The 20,124-nt window shown below is 44.4% G+C and overlaps 1 protein-coding gene across 3 annotated transcripts in view; it reads right to left on the bottom strand.

Annotated features, from left to right (window-relative positions):
* The window catches only part of TXNDC11 (thioredoxin domain containing 11), a 98,779-nt gene that overhangs the window by 31,062 nt on the left and 47,593 nt on the right, over window positions 1-20,124 (bottom strand). For all 3 annotated transcript variants that reach the window (XM_074965444.1, XM_074965443.1, XM_074965445.1), the window contains one exon: window positions 14,821-14,933. In XM_074965444.1, coding sequence (XP_074821545.1) covers window positions 14,821-14,933 — 113 coding nt within the window. The remainder of the gene's footprint in view (window positions 1-14,820; window positions 14,934-20,124) is intronic.

Raw genomic sequence — 20,124 nt, 5'->3', positions numbered from 1 at the left:
CATTTGAGCGCTCTAGAGGACCTTTGTCTTCACATTTCTGAAATATTTTACACCAGAAGAAGATGGATTTTTGTAAGGATACAAGGAAAGCATTTATTTTCCCCAAAACAGAGGACAGACTAAAGCTTCCTACTAAGGAAAAATAAATGAAACACAATTAACATTTCCATTAACAGTTATGTCCCATCCATGAGCCATTTCTTAACACTGAAGGTTGCAAAATTCTGTACATATGAGTATCTTCTCTCACATTCCTTGGTAACCAAAGGTTTGTTGACTTCAAATTTGATGGCAACAAACACTTGTGAGGTATTAAAACTATTATTTGGCATAAGAGAACACTACTGTTTTGGCAATTCTGTTCAGAAAGTAACTTTGACTTTGAACACTGTTATAAAACAATTTAATCTGTCTTTGTTTAGAATTCCCCTCACATGATGGATGGTACATAGTTCTGAGCCTCCCAGTAAACATCTTCAAATCAAAGCAATTAAACACCACAACATGTGTATTTATTATTAAAGAAAATGAGAGCATGCTTATGTACAGCAGCAGCCACTTTTGCCAAGCTAGATCATCACACGATAAGAACAGATGATCAGAACCAAAGACTACGGAATAATCACTTACTTCTCTTGTCATTAGAAACTATTAAAAACAGCACTTTTCTGATTATACTCTCTTTCTCCTAATTACATTGTAATTGATAAAATACATACAGGATGTTTGCATGAATAATGATATAAAAATCCGGGTCACTAAAATTTGATCCAACAAAATCAAATAGAAATTTAAATAATAACCACTAATTACAAATGTAAACACACCAGAATGATAAAGAATATGTTACTTATCTTTTCCATTTAGAAGTGTGAAAATTTCATATTTTATTTTAGAATGACTGTTCAATTTCTTCCTAGAAACTGTTACATGACTTTTCAGGCTCAAAACTTTGAAGAAAACATCACTTTCATTAAATAAAATCATGCACAGCAAAAGCTAACTCAAAAAGATGGAGAAAAGGGGAGGGAGATAGCAATTTGTTAAAGTTTTGCATTATTATGAAACTGTTCTTGGCTATCTCATTTTCTGTAGAACCTCTTTTTGGGATGCACCCATCTCTCTCTGGGAAATTTGCTAAACTCTTCTGACTAGTTCTCACTTTCTCTGCTGGAAATCCCCCACTTCACTGTGATTTCCAGTTTTCGGTAGAAAAGAGAAATGAGACAGCTAACATAGGCTGAGGTTTATGTTTTGCTGTTATTACAATTACCCCATCCACGCAATCTCTCTGAGGTTTGGCTTAGACTATATATCACGCAAGGGTATACTACAGGGCAAGGTGGGAATATCACTTGCTTTTGCTTACAATATTTTACTTCAGTGGATTTTTCAGGATCAAGTGTTTCGATGCATATTGTATTTTCATGTATCACAATATAATTTTTAAATGAAACAATGCATCATACTGACTGCCCTTCCCCTCCACCCCTTAAAAAAAATTACTCTTTTCACCAAAGCAATATTCAGTACTTCATTGCAGTTTCTGGTATATGAGTTTGTTTTTTCTGAGAAATTAATCACAGGAAATATGGGGGAAACGATAACATGTATGATTACTTGTGCACCTATGCCGTAAGGCCAGCAGGATTTGGTCCAGTGTGGTCTGTGTTTCTCCTAGGTTCTTGTCAAGTAAAAACTAATCAAAGAGACAGAAGGGTAGCAAGAAGGATCATCATTGGAATCACTACCTTTCTACTTATTACACCCTATGACTTCTCTGATACCAGTTCCAATATATTGGCAGCATGGATATTTCATGTGTGGAATGAAACTTTGAAGTGGACGTTATTCTGTGATGGCTGTGAACAAAGAAATGATAAACGGATTCCACCTCTTGGCCACTAAAATTTTGTTGCCACTCCTTGCTTCTCCTTCACATCATTCTCATTCTGATATCATGTATTTATTCACATCTATTATCCCAGACGACATAACTTGTTTCCCCTGATACAAAGGCACTACTCAAGAGCTGTGAAGGACAGCCAATATAATATGGAGTGTATTGTTTACATTATAAATGGATTAAATATGGACTGGGGCAACCTGCTCCTCTCTATCAAATGTTTTTCACACTAAACCTTTGTTCATTTTAATATACTTAGTAAATGTAGGTCCCCCCCACTTTTTTTTTTTTTTGGTGAGACAAAGACCCTATACAGACTAAGCTCATGTGGCCTCACACCTCTGAGATCCAAAGACGGTAGTACCCTTCTTAAAGGTAACGAATCCATCAAAGATCACTGCAAGGAACACTACCTTCTAAATTGAGAATCGACTGTGACTGATGACACCATCAACTCCATTCTTCAGTACCCAATATGGGAAACTCTTGCCAACCCACCAAACACCCGAGGAGGCAAAGCAATTAAACAAATGAAGAACAATAAAGCACCAGGTCCTGATGGCATACCAGCTGAAGTACCGAAAGTAGGGGGAGAAATACTGATTAACAAGCTTCACTTGCTGCTCCTCAAAATCTGGTGCACCGAAGAAATCCCTGCTGACTTACGTAATGCTAACATTGTCACCATTTTCACAAAGGGAGACAGGACCGATTATGACAACTATCAAGGCATTGCCCTCCTCTCCATCACTGGGAAAATTCTTGCTAGAATCTTACTGAATCACCTGCTCCCTCTTGCAGAGGAGGTACTTCTAGAGTGCAAGTGCAGCTTCAGAACATCACGAGGCACCACCGACACGATTTTTGCAGCCAGGCAGATCCAGAAAAAACGTCAACACCACCACCAGGATCTGTATATGGCCTTTATCGATCTGACCGAAGCCTTCGACTCTGTCAACCGTGAGGCTCTGTGGAAAATCATGTCAAAGTTTGGCTGCCAAAGCAAAATCATCACCACTGTAAGACTCCTCCACGACCAGATGACTGAATCCATCCTATGCAGTGGCTCTACCTCTGAGCCCTTTGTCATCCGAACTGGCGTAAAACAAGGTTGTGTACTGGCACCCACCCTTTTCTCCATTTTCTTAGCAGCTATGAAAACACTAACCCAAGATGGTCTACCACAGGGCATTGGCATCCAATATTGGATTGACGGCAACCTCTTCAACCTTTCTCGTCTCCATACTAGAACTAAAGTAATATCGGCAACAATAACCGAACTCCAATACGCAGATGATTGTGCTGTAGTTGCACACTCTTCAAACAGCCCTTAATTGCTTCTCAAAGCTTACAAAAAACTAGGGCTAACTCTGAACATCAGCAAAACAAAAGTTCTCCACCAGCCAGTCCCCGGTCAATCATCAGACCCAGCAAGGAAGATGTATATAGACAAAGAGTAACTGGAAAATGTAGAATACTTTGCCTATCTTGGCAGCCATGTCTCACAGAAGGCAGACATAGGCATCGAGATTCAGCACAGAATTCGCTATGCCAGCCTTGCCTTTGGCAGACCGTCTGGCCGGGTGTTCAACAATCACATCGTCAGAACACATAGTAGACTTTTAGTTTATAAAGTGGTGGTAATCCCAACTCTCCTCTATAGCTGTGAGATTTGGGTGAGCTATAGAAAACACCTGAAAAACCTGGAACGCCAGCACCAGCACTTTCTTTGGAAGAAATTCAACATAAACTGGGAGGATCATCACACTAATGTCAATGTCCTCAAAGAGGCGCTGATTATCCAGCACCAGCTGGGGTGCAGCGGGCACTGTGTGTACATGCCTGATGAACACTTACCAAAACAATTGCTGTATGCCCAACTCACCAAAGGAGAAAGGAAATGAGGAGGCCAAAAGAAATGCTTTAAATACACCCTCAAGATAAACATCAAGAGATGTGGCATTGACACCACACACACTGGGAGACAGCAGCTCAGGATAGGGATAACTGGCAAAAACTTGTCAGAGAGCAAACGTCCACTTTTGAGGAAAATCTCCTTGCCCTGGTCGCAGAAAAACGCCAGAAAAGAAAGGAAAGACAATGGTCACACAGCAACTGTGACCCAACCCTGTCTCCCAACACGACCCGCAATGTCTGCCAACGAGCCTGTGGCTCAAGGATCGGACTACTCAGTCACCAAAAGACTCATGAAAAATAAAACCTGTGAAAGAGATTATCCTCAACCTCGAGGAATTGCCGATGAGGTCCCTTAATTCAATATTCACTATACACACGTGGACAAAGGAATTTAAATAACTGACTGGCAGTATATTATGAAAGAGGTTAATTTTAGAAAGATGGAAAAGGCTACCTCTTTTGGAGGTGCTTATCAAATTGTCTCCATGTTTAATAATTGCATGAAGCATCTTTAAAACTTCCAGATTAATAAAGAAGAAACACATCATGAAGCTATGTTAAGAAGTTACTATCAAGAGGTTGTGGAAAAAGAGACTGTCAAACTAATTTGATATCTTTTTTGATGAGATTGCAAGTTTGGTTGATAAAAGTAACATGTTGTTCCAATATACTTAGACTTCTGTAAGGCATTTGACTTGGGACCACATGACATTTTGATTAAAAAAACTAGAATGATATAAAATTAACATGGCAAACATCAAATGGATTAAAAACTGGCTAACTCATAGGTCTCAAAATGTAACTGTAAATGGAGACTCATCATCGATGAGAGATCGGTTCTTGGCACTATGCTATTTAACATTTTTATCAATGACCTGGAAGAAATCAACACTGATGTAGTTTGCAGTTTAAAAAAAAAAAAAAAAAATGGGGGGGACTGGTAAACGAAGAGGACAAGTTACTGATACACAGCGATCTGGATCACTTGGTAAACTGGGCACAAGCAAACAATATGCATTTTAACATGGCTAAACATAAATGTATACACCTAGAAACAAAGAACGTAGGCCACACTTACAGGATGTGTTGGTGAATATCTGAGTGTCTGTTGGGGGGACAGTTTGACCGTGTGCTTGATTGATTCTTTGAAAAGTGTGAATTGGGAGTGCTTTGTTCCAGGTGAGCCTTGAGTAGGCCTGATTGTTATAAAAAGACAGTCGGCTGCGAACCAGCAGAGCGGCAAACAGCAGAGAGGCTAACAGAGGGAGTTCGCCTGGGGAGAGCCCACTGAGGCTTATATCTTGCCGGCTTCTCTGAGTAGTTACTACAACTCCTGAGGAAGCTCGTAGAAGGAAGGTAATATGGATGGGGAGTGTTCAGCTGTTGTGACCTGCACCGGATGTGCCATGTTTGTCTTTCTTCCACAGGACAGAAGCGACTTTGTCTGTACAAAGTGCAAGCTGGTCTCCATATTGGAAGAGAAGGTTCAAGGTCTGGAGAAACAAGTATTGACCCTGCACTGCATAAGAGAAACTGAAGATTTCCTGGACAGACGTCAGGATATGTTTCTACGGACACAATGTTCTGAAGATTCAGAGCAGGCTGCGCAGCGGGGACAGGAGGATGGTGAAGAAATCTGGCAGCATGTGACCTCCAGAAGAAGAAAGGGGAGCGTCCATGTACCAGCAATGCATATACAGGTAAGCAACCGTTTTCATGTTCTCTCCACAGGTACTAATGCAGAGAGTGGACTAGATGATACATCTGAGGGAAGGGAACAGAAGGAGACTCCACCGATTGGAAGGCATGAGATGCACTGTCCTAGGGATGGGGGTTCCACGACCACCGCCCCCCCAGAGAAGGAGGCGGGTGGTGGTGGTCGGGGACTCTCTCCTCAGGGGGACTGAGTCATCTATCTGCCGCCCTGACCAGGAAAACCGAGAAGTCTGCTGCTTGCCAGGATTCACAATGTGACAGAGACTGCCGAGACTCATCAAGCCCTCGGATCGCTACCCCTTCCTGCTTCTCCACGTGGGCACCAATGATACTGCCAAGAATGACCTTGAGCAGAACACTGCAGACTACGTGGCTCTGGGAAGAAGGATAAAGGAGTTTGAGGTGCAAGTGGTGTTCTCATCCATCCTCCCAGTGGAAGGAAAAGGCCTGGGTAGAGACTGTCGAATCATGGAAGTCAACGAAAGGCTACGCAGATGGTGTCGGAGAGAAGGCTTTGGATTCTTCGATCATGGGATGGTGTTCCAAGAAGGAGGAGTGCTAGGCAGAGACAGGCTCCACCTAGCTAAGAGAGGGAAGAGCATCTTCACAAGCAGACTGGCTAACCTAGTGAGGAGGGCTTTAAACTAGGTTCACCGGGGCAAGGAGATAAAAGCCCTGAGGTAAGTGGGGACGTGGGATACCGGGAGGAAGCATGAGCAGGAGAGCGCGAGCAGGGAGGGCTCCTGCCTCATACTAAGAAAGCAGGACAAACAGCAAGATATCTCAAGTGCCTATACACAAATTCAAGAAGCCTGGGAAACAAGCAGGGAGAACTGGAAGTCCTGGCACAGTCAAGGAATTATGATGTGATTGGAATAACTGAGACTTGATGGGATAACTCACCTGACTGGAGTACTGTCATGGATGGATATAAACTGTTCAGGAAGGACAGGCAGGACAGAAAAGGTGGGGGAGTTGCACTGTATGTAAGAGAGCAGTATGACTGCTCAGAGCTCCGCTATGAAACTGCAGAAAAACCTGAGAGTCTCTGGATTAAGTTTAGAAGTGTGAGCAACAAAGGTGATGTCGTGGTGGGAGTCTGCTATAGATCACCGGATCAGGGGGATGAGGTGGACGAGGCTTTCTTCCGGCAACTAATGGAAGTTACTAGATTGCAGGCCCTGGTTCTCATGGGAGACTTCAATCACCCTGATATCTGCTGGTAGAGCAATACAGCGGTGCACAGACAATCCAGGAAGTTTTTGGGAAGGGTAGGGGACAATTTCCTGGTGCAAGTGCTGGAGGAACCAACTGGGGCAGAGCTCTTCTTGACCTGCTGCTCACAAACCGGGAAGTATTAGTAGGGGAAGCACAAGTGGATGGGAACCTGGGAGGCAGTGACCATGAGATGGTCGAGTTCAGGATCCTGACACAAGGAAGAAAGGAGAGCAGCAGAATACGGACCCTGGACTTCAGAAAAGCAGACTGACTCCCGCAGGGAACTGATGGGCAGGATCCCTGGGAGAATAACATGAGGGGGAAAGGAGTCCAGGAGAGCTGGCTGTATTTTAAAGAATCCTTATTGAGGTTATAGGTACAAACCATCCTGATGTGTAGAAAGAATAGTAAATATGGCAGGCGACCACCTTGGTTTAACAGTGAAATCCTTGCTGATCTTAAACACAAAAAAGAAGCTTACAAGAAGTGGGAGATGGGACAAATGACCAGGGAAGAGTATAAAAATATTGTTCGGGCATGCAGGAATGAAATCAGAAGGCCAAATCACACCTGGAGTTGCAGCTAGCAAGAGATGTTAAGAGTAACAAGAAGGCTTTCTTCAGGTATGTTAGCAACAAGAGGAAAGTCAAGCAAAGTGTGGGCCCCTTACTGAATGAGGGAGGCAACCTAGTGACAGAGGATGTGGAAAAAGCTAATGTACTCAATGCTTTTTGTCTCTGTCTTCACGAACAAGGTCAGCTCCCAGACTACTGCACTAGGCAGCACAGCACGGGAAGGAGGTGACCAGCCCTCTGTGGAGAAAGAGGTAGTTCAGGACTATTTAGAAAAGCTGGACAAGCACAAGTCCATGGGGCCAGATGCGCTGCATCTGAGAGTGCTAAAGGAATTGGCAGATGTGATTGCAGAACCATTGGCCATTATCTTTGAAAACTCATGGCGATCGGGGGAGTCCCGGACGACTGGAAAAAGGCTAATGTAGTGCCCATCTTTAAAAAAGGGAAGGAGGAGGATCCTGGGAACCACAGGCCAGTCAGCCTCACCTCAGTCCCTGGAAAAATCATGGAGCAGGTCCTCAAGGAATTAATTCTGAAGCACTTAGAGGAGAGGAAAGTGATCAGGAACAGTCAGCATGGATTCACCAAGGGCAAGTCATGCCTGACTAATCTAATTGCCTTCTATGACGAGATAACTGGCTCTGTGGATGAGGGGAAAGCAGTGGACATGTTGTTCCTTGACTTTAGCAAAGCTTTTGACACGGTCTCCCACAGTATTCTTGCCAGCAAGTTAAAGAAGTATGGCCTGGATGAATGGACTATAAGGTGGATAGAAAGCTGGCTAGATTGTCGGGCTCAACAAGTAGTGATCAATGGCTCCATGTCTAGTTGGCAGCTGGTATCAAGTGGAGTGCCTCACGGGTCGGTCCTCGGGCCGATTTTGTTCAATATCTTCATTAATGATCTGGAGGATGGCGTGGATTGCACCCTAAGCAAGTTTGCAGATAACACTAAACTGGGAGGAGAGGTAGATATGCTGGAGGGTAGCAATAGGATACAGAGGGACCTAGACAAATTAGAGGATTGGGCCAAAAGAAATCTGATGGAGGTTCAACAAGGACAAGTGCAGAGAGTCCTGCACTTAGGATGAAAGAATCCCATGCACTGCTACAGCCTAGGGACCGAATGGCTAGGCAGCAGTTCTGCAGAAAAGGACCTAGGGGTTACAGTGGACAAGAAGCTGGATATGAGTCAACAGTGTGCCCTTGTCCCCAAGAAGGCGAATGGCATTTTGGGCTGTATAAGTAGGAGCATTGCCAGCAGATGGAGGGACATGATAATTCCCCTCTATTCGGCTTTCAACTACCTGAAAGGGGGTTCCAAAGAGGATGGATCTAGACTGTTCTCAGTGGTAACAGATGACAGAACAAGGAGTAATGGTCTCAAGTTGCAGTGGGGGAGGTTTAGGTTGGATATTAGGAAAAACTTTTTCACTAGGAGGGTGGTGAAGCACTGGAATGCGTTACCTAGGGAAGTGGTGGAATCTCCTTCCTTAGAAATTTTTAAGGTGAGGCTTGACAAAGCTCTGGCTGGGATGATTTAGTTGGGGATTGGTCCTGCTCTGAGCAGGGGGTTGGACTAGATGACCTCCTGAGGTCCCCTCCAACCCTGATATACTATGATGAGGAGACTCTATCCTAGGAGGCAGTGACTCTGAAAAAGATTTGGCGGCCATGAGGGATAATCATGCTAAGGATAACCTTAATGGGGCGTAAAGAGGAGGTTACTTACTGTAAATGGAGGTTCTTCAAGATGTGTGGTCCCTATCTGTATTCCACACGTAGGTATGAATGCATGCCATGTGCCTGAGTCCAGAAGTTTTTTCTAACCAATGTCCACTGACCCACACATGTGGTATGTTTCCTCATGCTTCCGACCGAGGATATAAGGGGTAGTGCGGCTCAACGCCGCTTCAGTTCCTCCTCTTACCATAGTATGGTCAAGCTCAAAGCAGAGGAGAAGGAGGGCAGGTAGTGGAATACAGATAGGGACCACACATCTCAAAGAACCTCCAGTTACAGTAAGGAACTTCCGCTTCTTCTTCTTCTTCTTCAAGTGATGGTCCCTATGCATATTCCACGCATGGGCTGTGATCAGTGTGGCAGTGGGTGCAAGGAGGTTGATGGTAGAGCCATTTGCAGTACAGCTCATCCCATGGCCATGTCCACAGCTGCCAGGGCTTAGAGAGTTGTAAATGTGTGTACAGAACGCCATGTTGGGGCCTTGCAGATGTCTTACCATAGAATGTCCGCTAATGAAGTGGAGGAAGTGGCCTGTGCTTGTATGGAATGAGCTATAACACCCCCAGGAGGCAGGAAGTTTGATAGCATTCCAGTATGCAGCTCGAGACCCACTTGGAGAGACTCTGAGGATGTGGCTTGTCCCCTTGACCTCTCTACCACAGCTACGAAGCATCTTGGAGACTTCCTTATTGGTTTAGTTCTTTGTAGGTAGAATGCCAGGATCTGCCTAATGTTGAGGGAACATCTCTTGTCTGTAGGGGAGCAGTGTGGTTTCAGGCAGAACACAAGCAAAGTGGATGTATTGGTTGAGATGGAATTCTGACACAATCTCAGGGAGAAATTTAGGGTGTAGTCTCGAGGACATCTTGTCTTTGTCGAATACTGTGTAGGGTGGGTCACAATCATGGCTGCTAGTACACTGACCTTTCTGGCCAAAGTGATGGCAACCAGGAATGACATTTTCATAGAAATGTGGGTCATGGTACAGGTTACCATAGGTTCAAAGGCGGTCTTTGTGAGGGCTGAGAGGACTAAGTTAAGGTTCCACTGACGGGTGGTTTTGGTGACTGGCGAGAAGGTTTTGAGCAGGCCTTTCATGAATGGTACCATCATAGGGGTGTAAAAATGGAGCATCCATCCGCGGGGGGAAGGAAGGCGCTAAATGCAGCAAGATGCATACAGATAGAGCTGAAAGCTAAACCTGATATTGTCAGGTCAAGGAGGCAATCAGGATGCCAGTAATAGTCACAGTGTCTGGGGAATGGTGGGCAGCAGGCCCACTCCAAGAAGCTACATTACTTTCCTTGATAGCACGTTCTGGTGGATTTTTTTTGCTCTGGGAAAGGATCTGCTGGATCGGCATAGAACACAAATGGTCTATGTCAGATGCTCATCCCAACACCAGGCTGTGAGGTGAAATGTGCCTAAGTTAGGATGTTTGAGCTGCCTTGAATTGCATCAGAAGATCCCGGAATAATCAAGTCTGATCGGTGGATGGGTGGAGAGCTTCAGGAGATCTGTGAACCAGAACTGTCATGGTCAGCAGGGTGCTATGAGGATGATGGTGGCTGTGTCCCGATGCACCTTCCTGAGAACCTGATGCAAAAGGGAAATGGGGGATGGGGGGGAAAGGCATATCAGAGGTGGCCTATTCATAGGAGCAGGAGAGCATCACCTTGAGAGTCTTTGACTACCGCGCCCCTGAAGCAATACAAGAGGAGATTGCGATTCATGTGATGAAAAAAAGTCCCAGCTGGGGGTACCCCACTATGTGAAGAGGTCAGTCAATACTGTGTCATGGAGTGCCATTCATGATCCATGTGGAAACTCCTGCTCAGTCTGTTTGCAAGGGAATTCTGGGTGCAAGGGAATTCTGGGCAGATATGCAGTCTGTAAGGGAATTCTGGGCAGCTATGCAGTCTGTAAGGTCACTTGGTTTCAGATGCACCAATTCCATGGTCTGAGCAACTCCAAGCAGAGGAAATGAGACCTGATCCCTCCTTGCTTGTAAATGTAGACCACTGTGGCAATGTTATCTGAAAGAAGTTATATGCGGAGATCACAAAGGACGGGAAGAAAGGCTTTGCAGGCAAGGTGGACTGTCCTAAGTTACAGGACATTTATGCGTAGCCTAGCTTCCCTTGGCGTCCACGTGCCCTGGTGGGCACCCCATTCCATAAAGGAAGCGTCCATCACAATGGTGGCCTGCAGAGTGGGAGGGTTAAAGGGGGTCCCGATCATGACCTTGGACGGATTGGACGAACAAACAAGAGAGGTCCGAACATCCGAGAGAACAGTCACTCTGGAGTCTAAGTGGTTCCTGTTTGGCTTGCAGGTCAGGAAGAGCCAGGTTTGTAGGCATCGCAGGTGGAGTCTTGCAAAGGACATCACGTAGATACAAGCTGCTATGTGCCCCAAAAGGGAGAGGCACTGGTGGACTGTCATGAGGGGTTTACAGCAGATGTGGATGACTTGGGTGCTCATAGCCACAAAGCGGTCTGTCGGGAGGAAGGCCCACACAGCTACCAAGTCCATTCTTGCCCCTATAAAATTTATCGTCTGGGTACATGACAAAACAGACTTATGTTCGTTTACACAGATTCCTAGTGTGACCAGGTATCTAGATGTGCCACACTGAGAGTGCCACACTCAGGGCAGACTGGAAGAAATAGGGCAGACAATTCCCAAAACTGGTGGTTTATTGTATAATTAGATTCACCAAGCCAGTAATAAAAGAGCTGCTACAGTACCACACTGGTTAAAAAGAAGACAAACACTGTCCCCTATTGGCATTCCAGCCCTTGATTCCCATCTAGACAACCAAGTCTAATAATAGTGAGGGTTACTGAAGCATGAGTTCAAGGACAGCAGAGATGCATCCTTTTGAGCATTGAAGAGATTGGCTTCAACGAAAGGGAGGTCCTCAATGGTGTTTTGGACCTACTGCAGAAACCCTGAAGATTGAAGCCAGAAATCCCTGTGCATCACTGGTTTGGGGGCTACAGAACAGGAAACAGTGTCGGCTGCATCCACGGCTGCCTGGAGGGCCACCTTCGCCACCAGTGTACCCTCGTCAACTAGGGCCTGGAACTGGGCCTGGTCTTCCACAGGGAGCTTGTCCTTAAACTCTGCTAGCCTGCCACATGTGTTAAAGTTGTACTTAGCTAACAGAGCCTGGTAGTTCGCTATGCAGAATTGCAGACCTACCAATGAAAAGGCCCTCCTGCCCAGGAGATCCAATCTTTTTGACCCCTTGTCTGGTGGAGTGGACTTTTGGGGGTGTTGATGGGATTGTTCTGTGGCTTCCTGGACAACTAATGAGTTAGGGGCCAGGTGGGTGAAGAGGAAGTCCACCACTTTAGCCAGCACTAAGTAACATCTCTCAGCTCTTTTGGCGGTTGGGGCACACAATGCTGGAGTGTCCCACACTGTTCAGGTTGGTTCCAGGATAGCCTCATTTATAGGGAGAGCCACTGGAGTGGTCCCTGTGACTGGAGGATGTGTTGGGGGTCCTGGACTTCCTCCAGTGGGATATGTAAGTCAGTAGCCACTCTGCAGAAGTTCGTGATAATGCCGAGAATCATTCGACAGAGAGAGCGGCAAGAGGATGACTGTCTCAACCAGTGACAAGGAGGCTCTGGTCAGAACCGGCAGTACCATCTTCCTCCTCGTAAACTGATGGAGCCAGTTGCCTCACGAAGGAAGAACGATAGGACCCTTGTGATGGTGCCTGCTGCCTATAGTATGGGTCCCAGGGGTTCCAGTAGGGCCAGAACGTGGGATCCATCAGTTTGGGTGGGCCCCAGGGGAAGAGGTATCTGGGGAGGGGTCACAGCTGGGCAAGGAAGGGGTGCCTGAGGGGCGGGGGTGAAACTGGCTGGCCTACATCCTGGGACTCCTCTGAGTCAGATGACAGTTCTGACTGAAACAGCAGGACCGCCGGTACCAGAGGTCCCTGGTCCAACAAACAGGGAAGGGGCCTTTCCTGCAGCAGGAGCAGCAGTTCATACTCTGGTGTGGGAATGTCCCGAAGAATGGAAGGGCCTGAGAGGAGTGGGGATTACGGGTACAGCAGAAACACCTCTGGAGACAAGAAAGTCTCCATACATCCCAGAGTCCATTGGGTTCCCATGGAAACTCTGGAGGGAGCTGTTCCCATGGTCAGGCCTGGTCTGTCCATATGGTGTCAAGGCGCCACCATCTGAGTATCTGAACCTGCACTCACAGATAGACATTCTAATAGTCCCAGTACCAAGGTGACCAGCGATATCAACAGATCCCGATTCTTCTTAGCCTTATCCTCCAGCAGGGGGATCTTTAGCACTGGTTCCATTGGACCCGTGCACAATATCTCACCCAACCTGGCACGGCATGGGGCGAGAACATGTCCCTCATGATCAATTTGCTGTGGGAATCTGCTCTTGTGCCCATGAGAGTGTTTCTTGCTCTCATGATGGGATCTCTCCTTACGTTTACCGTTGGCGGTTCCACACCTTGGCATATGCTCAGAGGGGCAGTGGGCTGTGGAGGCCACTGTATTGGGGATTTCCCTGGCCAGGATCCAAGTGTGTCCGGGGGTCTAAATTAGCTGTTATCACTCAAGAAAGATCTTGGAATCATTGTGGACAGTTCTCTGAAAACATCTGCTCAGTATGCAGTGGCAGTTAAAAATGCTAACGAAGTTAGGGAAGATAATAAGGCAGAAAATATGCTAATGCCACTACATAAATCCATGGAATGCTCACACCCTGAAAAGTGCCTGCAGTTCTGGGCACCCCATCTCAAAAAAGATATATTATCTTATATATTATCTGGAAAAGCTACAGAGAAGGGTAATAAAAATGATTACGGGATTTGGAATGGCTTCCACATATGAGAAGAAATTAAAATGACTGGGACTATTCAGTTTAGACAAGAGACGACTAAGGAGGGATATGACAGAGGTCTATAAAATCATGAATGGTTTGAAAATGAATAGGGATGTGTTGTTTCACATAACACAAGCACCAGGGGTCACTCAAAGAAATTAATAGGCTGCAGGTTTAAAACAAACATAAAGAAGTGCTTTTTCACACACTGCACAGTCAATGTGTGGAACTCATTGCCAGGGGTGTTGTGAAGGCCAAAAGTATAACTGGGGTAAAAAAAGAATTAGGTTAATTTATGGAGAATAGGTGCATCAATGGCTATTAACCAAGATGGTGAGGGACACAATCCCATGCTCTGGGTGTCTCTAAAACTCCAATTGCCAGGAGCTGGGACTGGACAACAGGGGATAGATCACTCAATAAATTGCCCTCTTCCGTTCATTCCCCCTGAAGCATCTGGCAGGCACTGGCTACTATCGGAAAACAGGATACTGGACTAGATGGACCATTGGTCTGATCCAGTATGGACATTCTTATTTCTGCTATGAAGTGTCAGGCCAGCATCAGGAATGAAACTGAGTGGTATGTTACTCTTAAAAACACTGTACAAACACAGTAGCATCCACTATTTAAAACTAACAAAAACCAAATACAATTACTTATTTTTATCTTCCACAGAAGGACAATAGAAACTACACTATGGAAATGTCAGTTCTTAAATACACTGCATTCTAACACATAATAGCTTTATGAAAGCTCTTTGAAGCACTGTCATCTACTCTATGTTTATGTAGTGCCTAGCACAATGGGTCCAACCTAGTTGGCCTTTGGTTGCTACTGAAATATAAATATTGTTAAGTAATAATAATAGTACTCACAAGCGAAGTGTTGACATGTCTATGAAGGTACACGCTTCCCGAGCGCGTCAACGAGATCTCCTTTGCAATTTGTTTATCCGTGATCACTCCAAAGTGTATTGTTCCAAGGTAATCTGAAAGTGTAAATTTTCAGTTTTAATAAAATTTTGAAACACTGAAGGAGAAGGGTATGTTAATACTGTTATCTCCCTTTAAAGAATAATGATTTTATTATAATAATACTTAATATCTATGTAGTGCTTGTCACCTGTAAATCTTCAAGTACTTTACTAGGGAGGGTAACTATCATTATCTCCATTGTACAGATAGGGAAACAGAGAGGCAGAAGGCTAACCTCATGTCACACAGCAAGACGTGACAAAACAAGAAACAGGAGAAGTATATTGGCTTACTCCATTTGTTTATAAGAACAGAATGATCAGACACATAGATGAACATGATATGTTGGGGAAGAGTCAACATGGCTTTTGTAAAGGGAAATCATGCCTCCCCAATCTATTAGAGTTCTTTGAAGGAGTCAGCAAGCATGTGGTTAAGGATGATCCAGTTGATAGTACATTTGGACTTTCAAAAAACCTTTGAAAAGGTCCCACACCAAAAGCTCTTAAGCAAAGTAGGTAGTCATGGAATAAAAGGAAAGATCCTGTCATTGATCAGTAACTGGTTAAATGATAGGAAACAAAGGGTAAGAATAAACAGTCAGTTTTCGCAATGGAGAGAGGATGCCCCTAAGAATCTGTATTGGGACCTGTGCTGTTCAACTTATTCATAAATTATCTGGAAAAGGGGGTGAACAGTGAAGTGGCAAAATCTGCAGATGATACAAAATCACTCAAGATAGGTAAGTCCAAAACTGACTGTCAAGAGTTAGAAAGGGATCTCATAAAACTGGGTGACTGGGTAAGAAAATGGCAGATGAAATCCAATGTTGATAAATGCAACATAATGCACATTGGAAAACATAATCTCAACTATACATACAAAATGATTCCCCCTAATAAATTTACAAGTCTTAAATTTAAGTAAGCTTTCTGTTCATTCATGCAACATTTCTGAGAAAAATCTGTTACAATAAAATTAACATTCTGATTGAGTCTCACAAAGCCGAATAATCAGATCAAAACTTCATCAGTCTGTGAATGCACGCATAGTGCTATGTGGATGCCATGGAGATCCAGACGTAAGTGGGCACTATATTACCTGAGCCTCCTTCACTCATAGTGTCTAATTATCCTCTTCCTGAGTATGAAATATTGAATAAAGGAACATAAATATAAAATAAAGGGATCAGCGATCCATTTAAATATAACTATTCTGCATCATTCTAAAATGACTACAAAGTAAGTGCTTAGCACCTATGCAGCCATATACCTTCTATACACCAAATTATCACTGTAAATTACATTGTATTATTACTGAAAGATGGGACAACAGAAAAGCCAGCTTAGCCTTCTGCAATCATATACAGGAAACATGTACTATCCTCATATCTCTAGTTGCCACATTTAGACACAAGCATTTAGGAGTTTACATGACTGTTACTTGACTTTTAACATTCAATAAAAACATTCTGCATTCTTCCACATCTGAAAAACACATGGCATCATGTTAAAATAACTATGCTTTATAAGAAGGTGAAATAACAAAGGCCATCACCTTCAAAATGAGGATTGGAAAAACAAGGAATGGCCTTTGAAATGTATGGTTTTAATTTGTTCTCCATTTCACTTTTTATCTTTAACTGCAATGAAACCATGTTAGTGCACATGTGTAATTGAAAATGATCCGCTGAAACACAGGAACAGAAAACAAAATCAGCCATATTAAACGGCTTTTCTTCACTCTCTGAAAGCATTTGGAAGTATTTTGTACGTTACTGTACTATATATTTTACTTTATTTCATTTAATTTTTCACAGTGCCCATTAGAAGCAGCAGACATACTGTATATCAGAATACTGTTTGTTTCTAGCCAATTTTTGAAACTGGGAGTGGGGGGGGGGAAAAAGGGAATTTTTAGGAAACTCAAAAATCACATATGATGCAGGGGAAAAATCCCTTAAAATCAGTTTAGGATTTCACTTCTGCACTGACATCCAAATGTGAAACAGGGGTATATGCTGGAAAGTACCATTGAAAATTAATTCTTTAATCCTCCTCCGATAGATAAAAACAGGTGCTGGGTGTTGCAATAATATTTAAAAATAAGATACATAATTTGTTGAGTAATGTCAACACTGAAGACTGTCATCCACCACTAAACTATAAATCATTCCAACAATTACCCTCTTGGGCAGAGGCCTGAGAAGAGAGATGGGCCTGACTACAAAACTCTAGTGTAAACAGACTTTCACATATCAGTGAGGAAGCTCTGGATGACATTGAACATTGGAGTGACAGAAGTGGGATGAACTAGTACAAGTGCAAGGTCATGCACTTAGCACCTAATAAAAGAAAGCTACTCACCTTATAGTACTGACAAAAAGAAAAGGAGTTCTAGTGGCACCTTAGAGACTAACCAATTTAGTCTCAAATAAATTGGTTAGTCTCTAAGGTGCCACTAGAACTCCTTTTCTTTTTGCGAATACAGACTAACATGGCTGCTACTCTGAAACTTATAGTACTGGAGGTTCTTTGAAATCTATAATCCTTATCTATATTCCACTGTGGGTATGCATATGCTCCATACACCTGGAGCTGGAGCATTTTGAAATCTGTGTCCATTGGTCTGCACATGGCTTACCTCGTGCCTCTGAACAAGGAGAATAAGGGTGGGGTGGACCAACCACCTCTCCAGTTCTTCTCTACTGTGAATCAGAGAAGATCCAAAGCAAAGGGGAAGGATGGTGGATAGTGGAATACAGATACGGACCACACATCTCAAAGAACTACAGTTACTATAAGGGAAGTAACTTTCTCTTCTTCAAGTGTTGGTCCCTCTATGTAGTCCACTGTGGGTAACTGACAAGTACTACTCAAATAGGAGGAAGGTACAAGGCTGTAGATGGCAGAGCCAAACAAAGGACTGCTGTTCCAAAAGATGCATTAGCAGAGGAGTCCTGTATCAAGGCACACTATCTAGCAAATGTGTGCACTGAGCTCCACGTAACTACCTTACAAACAGCAGTAGAGGCACCTCAAAGCAACGCCATATACGTTGCTTGCACTCATGCAGAATGAGCTCTTACCCCATGAAGAGGGGGAAGATTAAACAGCTGATAGCAGAACAAAATACAGCCCAAGATTTATTTTGAGATTCTGTGAGAGGATATAGCCTGACCCCTCACCCTTTCCGCTATGTTGACAAAATAGTCTAGGCCAGCAGCGGTTCCCAAAAACGGTGGGTCGGGACCCCAAAGTGGGTCAGGACTCCGTTTTAATGGGGTCACCAGAGCTGGTGTTAGAGTTGCTGGGGCCTGAGGCTGAAGCTGACACCTGAGCCCCACTGCCCAGGGCTGAAGCCCACGCCTGAGGGCTTGAGTCCTGAGTGGCGGGGCTCAGGTTGCAAGCCTCCACCCCCTGCCCCTGCTCAGGGCGGGGGGTTCAGGCTTCAGTCCACCCTCCTGAGGTCGTGTAGTAATTTTTGTTGTCAGAAGGTGGTCACAGTGCAATGAAGTTTGAGAACCCCTGGTCTAGGAGGTTTCCTGATTGTTTTCATTCTCTGCAGGTAAAAGGTTCAAACACTGAGGGAATAGAGCCTCCTTACTTCTGAGGATGCATGAAGTTTTGGGAAGAACACAGGCAAGTGGATAGACTGGTTCAGACAAAACTCAAACTATTTTAGGGGTGAATTTAGAATGTAAAGCTAATTAAACCTTTTCCGTATAGAATACAGTGTAAGAAGAATTTACCATCAACGCCCCAACCTCACCAATCCACTTGGCTGAGGTGATGGCTACCAGGAATGCAACCTTCATGGATAGGAGAGCCCTGGAGAAGAACCTAATGGTGCAAAAGGGGGCTTAGTGCGTACTGAGAGAACAAGGTTCAAGTCTCGTTGAGGAGTAGGCTTTTTTGTAGGAGGAAAGGTTCTGATTAGGCATTTCCAGAATCTGCTGGTCAGAAGGGGTGTGAAGATTGAGTAGCCCCGTGAAGGTGAATGGTATGTACTGACTGCTAAGGAACTGAGAGACAAACCTGCTGTCTTCAGGGAAAGAATATAGTGCAGAATGAAAGGAGTATCTGTGGCTTCTGGAGAAATAAGTCTGAAGTGCCCAGACAGTGAAACACTTCCACTTGACTAGATATCATTTCCTAGTGGAATCCTTCCTGCTATTAGAAAGGATGTTTTGTACCGCTTCAGAATATGATTGCTCAAAGGATGGTGCCCATCCAAAAACCAGGCGCTGAGATGAAGCAGACATGGCTTGAGATGTCTAATCTTGCTGTTCCCTGAGTCTGGAGATCAGGAAACGTAGAAATAATGATTGGTGCCTGAGGCAACATGCATAGGAGCTTCGGAAACCAAAACTGTCTGCGCCAGTGGGGGACAATGAGAATAAGTTGTGCATTGTCCTGCCAAATCTTGCACAAAACTTGAGGCAGAAGTGGTAGTGGAGAGAAGGCATTGTTCAGATGATCTGACCACGAGAGGAGTAGAGCATCACCCTTCCAGTGGTAACCCAGGGCTCCTCTGGAACAGTATATGTTACACTTCCACCAGGGACCTGTTGGCCTCCAAGCAAACAGGGAGTCCCTCTTAGAGCTAAAGTATTTACCACAGAGGTGAGAAGCTCCCAGTCGTGATCAAAGAGTCCGCTGAGAGAGTTCACTAGCACATTCTGGTTTCTTGGGAGGTACACTGCCAACAGGGTAAACTGATTGCTGACACACCAGTTGCACAGGCTGATTGCTTCTGAACACATGGGGGGCATATCTCTCGCCTCCTTGTTTGTTGATGTAAGAGACAGTCATAATATTGTCTGACATTATGAGGAACAGGAAAAAGGTTACGCAAGCTCTTTGAACTGCTTGTAGCTCCAGAACATTGATGTGCATTCTGGACTCTCGAGATGTCCAGATGCCATGCACTGTACAGTTGTCTATGTGAGCTCCACAACCCAAGAGAGATGTATTGGAAACAACTGTCCTGTCTGGTGAGGAAGCGAGGAATGGAATGGAATGCCAATGCCAATGCAAACCTGATGGGACAATATCATTTGGGAGGGAACAGTAGCTATGGTGCTCATGGACTGTCAGTTTGGTGAGTACATAGTTTAAAGTCACACTTGTAGGCAATGAAGGTGGAGTCTTCCAAAAGGTGTGATGTAAGCGCATGAAGAGAGAGGGGTCATGACAGGCACTC

This window comes from Natator depressus, chromosome 10, assembly GCF_965152275.1.
Source record: "Natator depressus isolate rNatDep1 chromosome 10, rNatDep2.hap1, whole genome shotgun sequence".
Taxonomy (NCBI): Eukaryota; Metazoa; Chordata; order Testudines; family Cheloniidae; genus Natator; species Natator depressus.
This window is presented reverse-complemented; position numbering and strand designations above follow the sequence as displayed.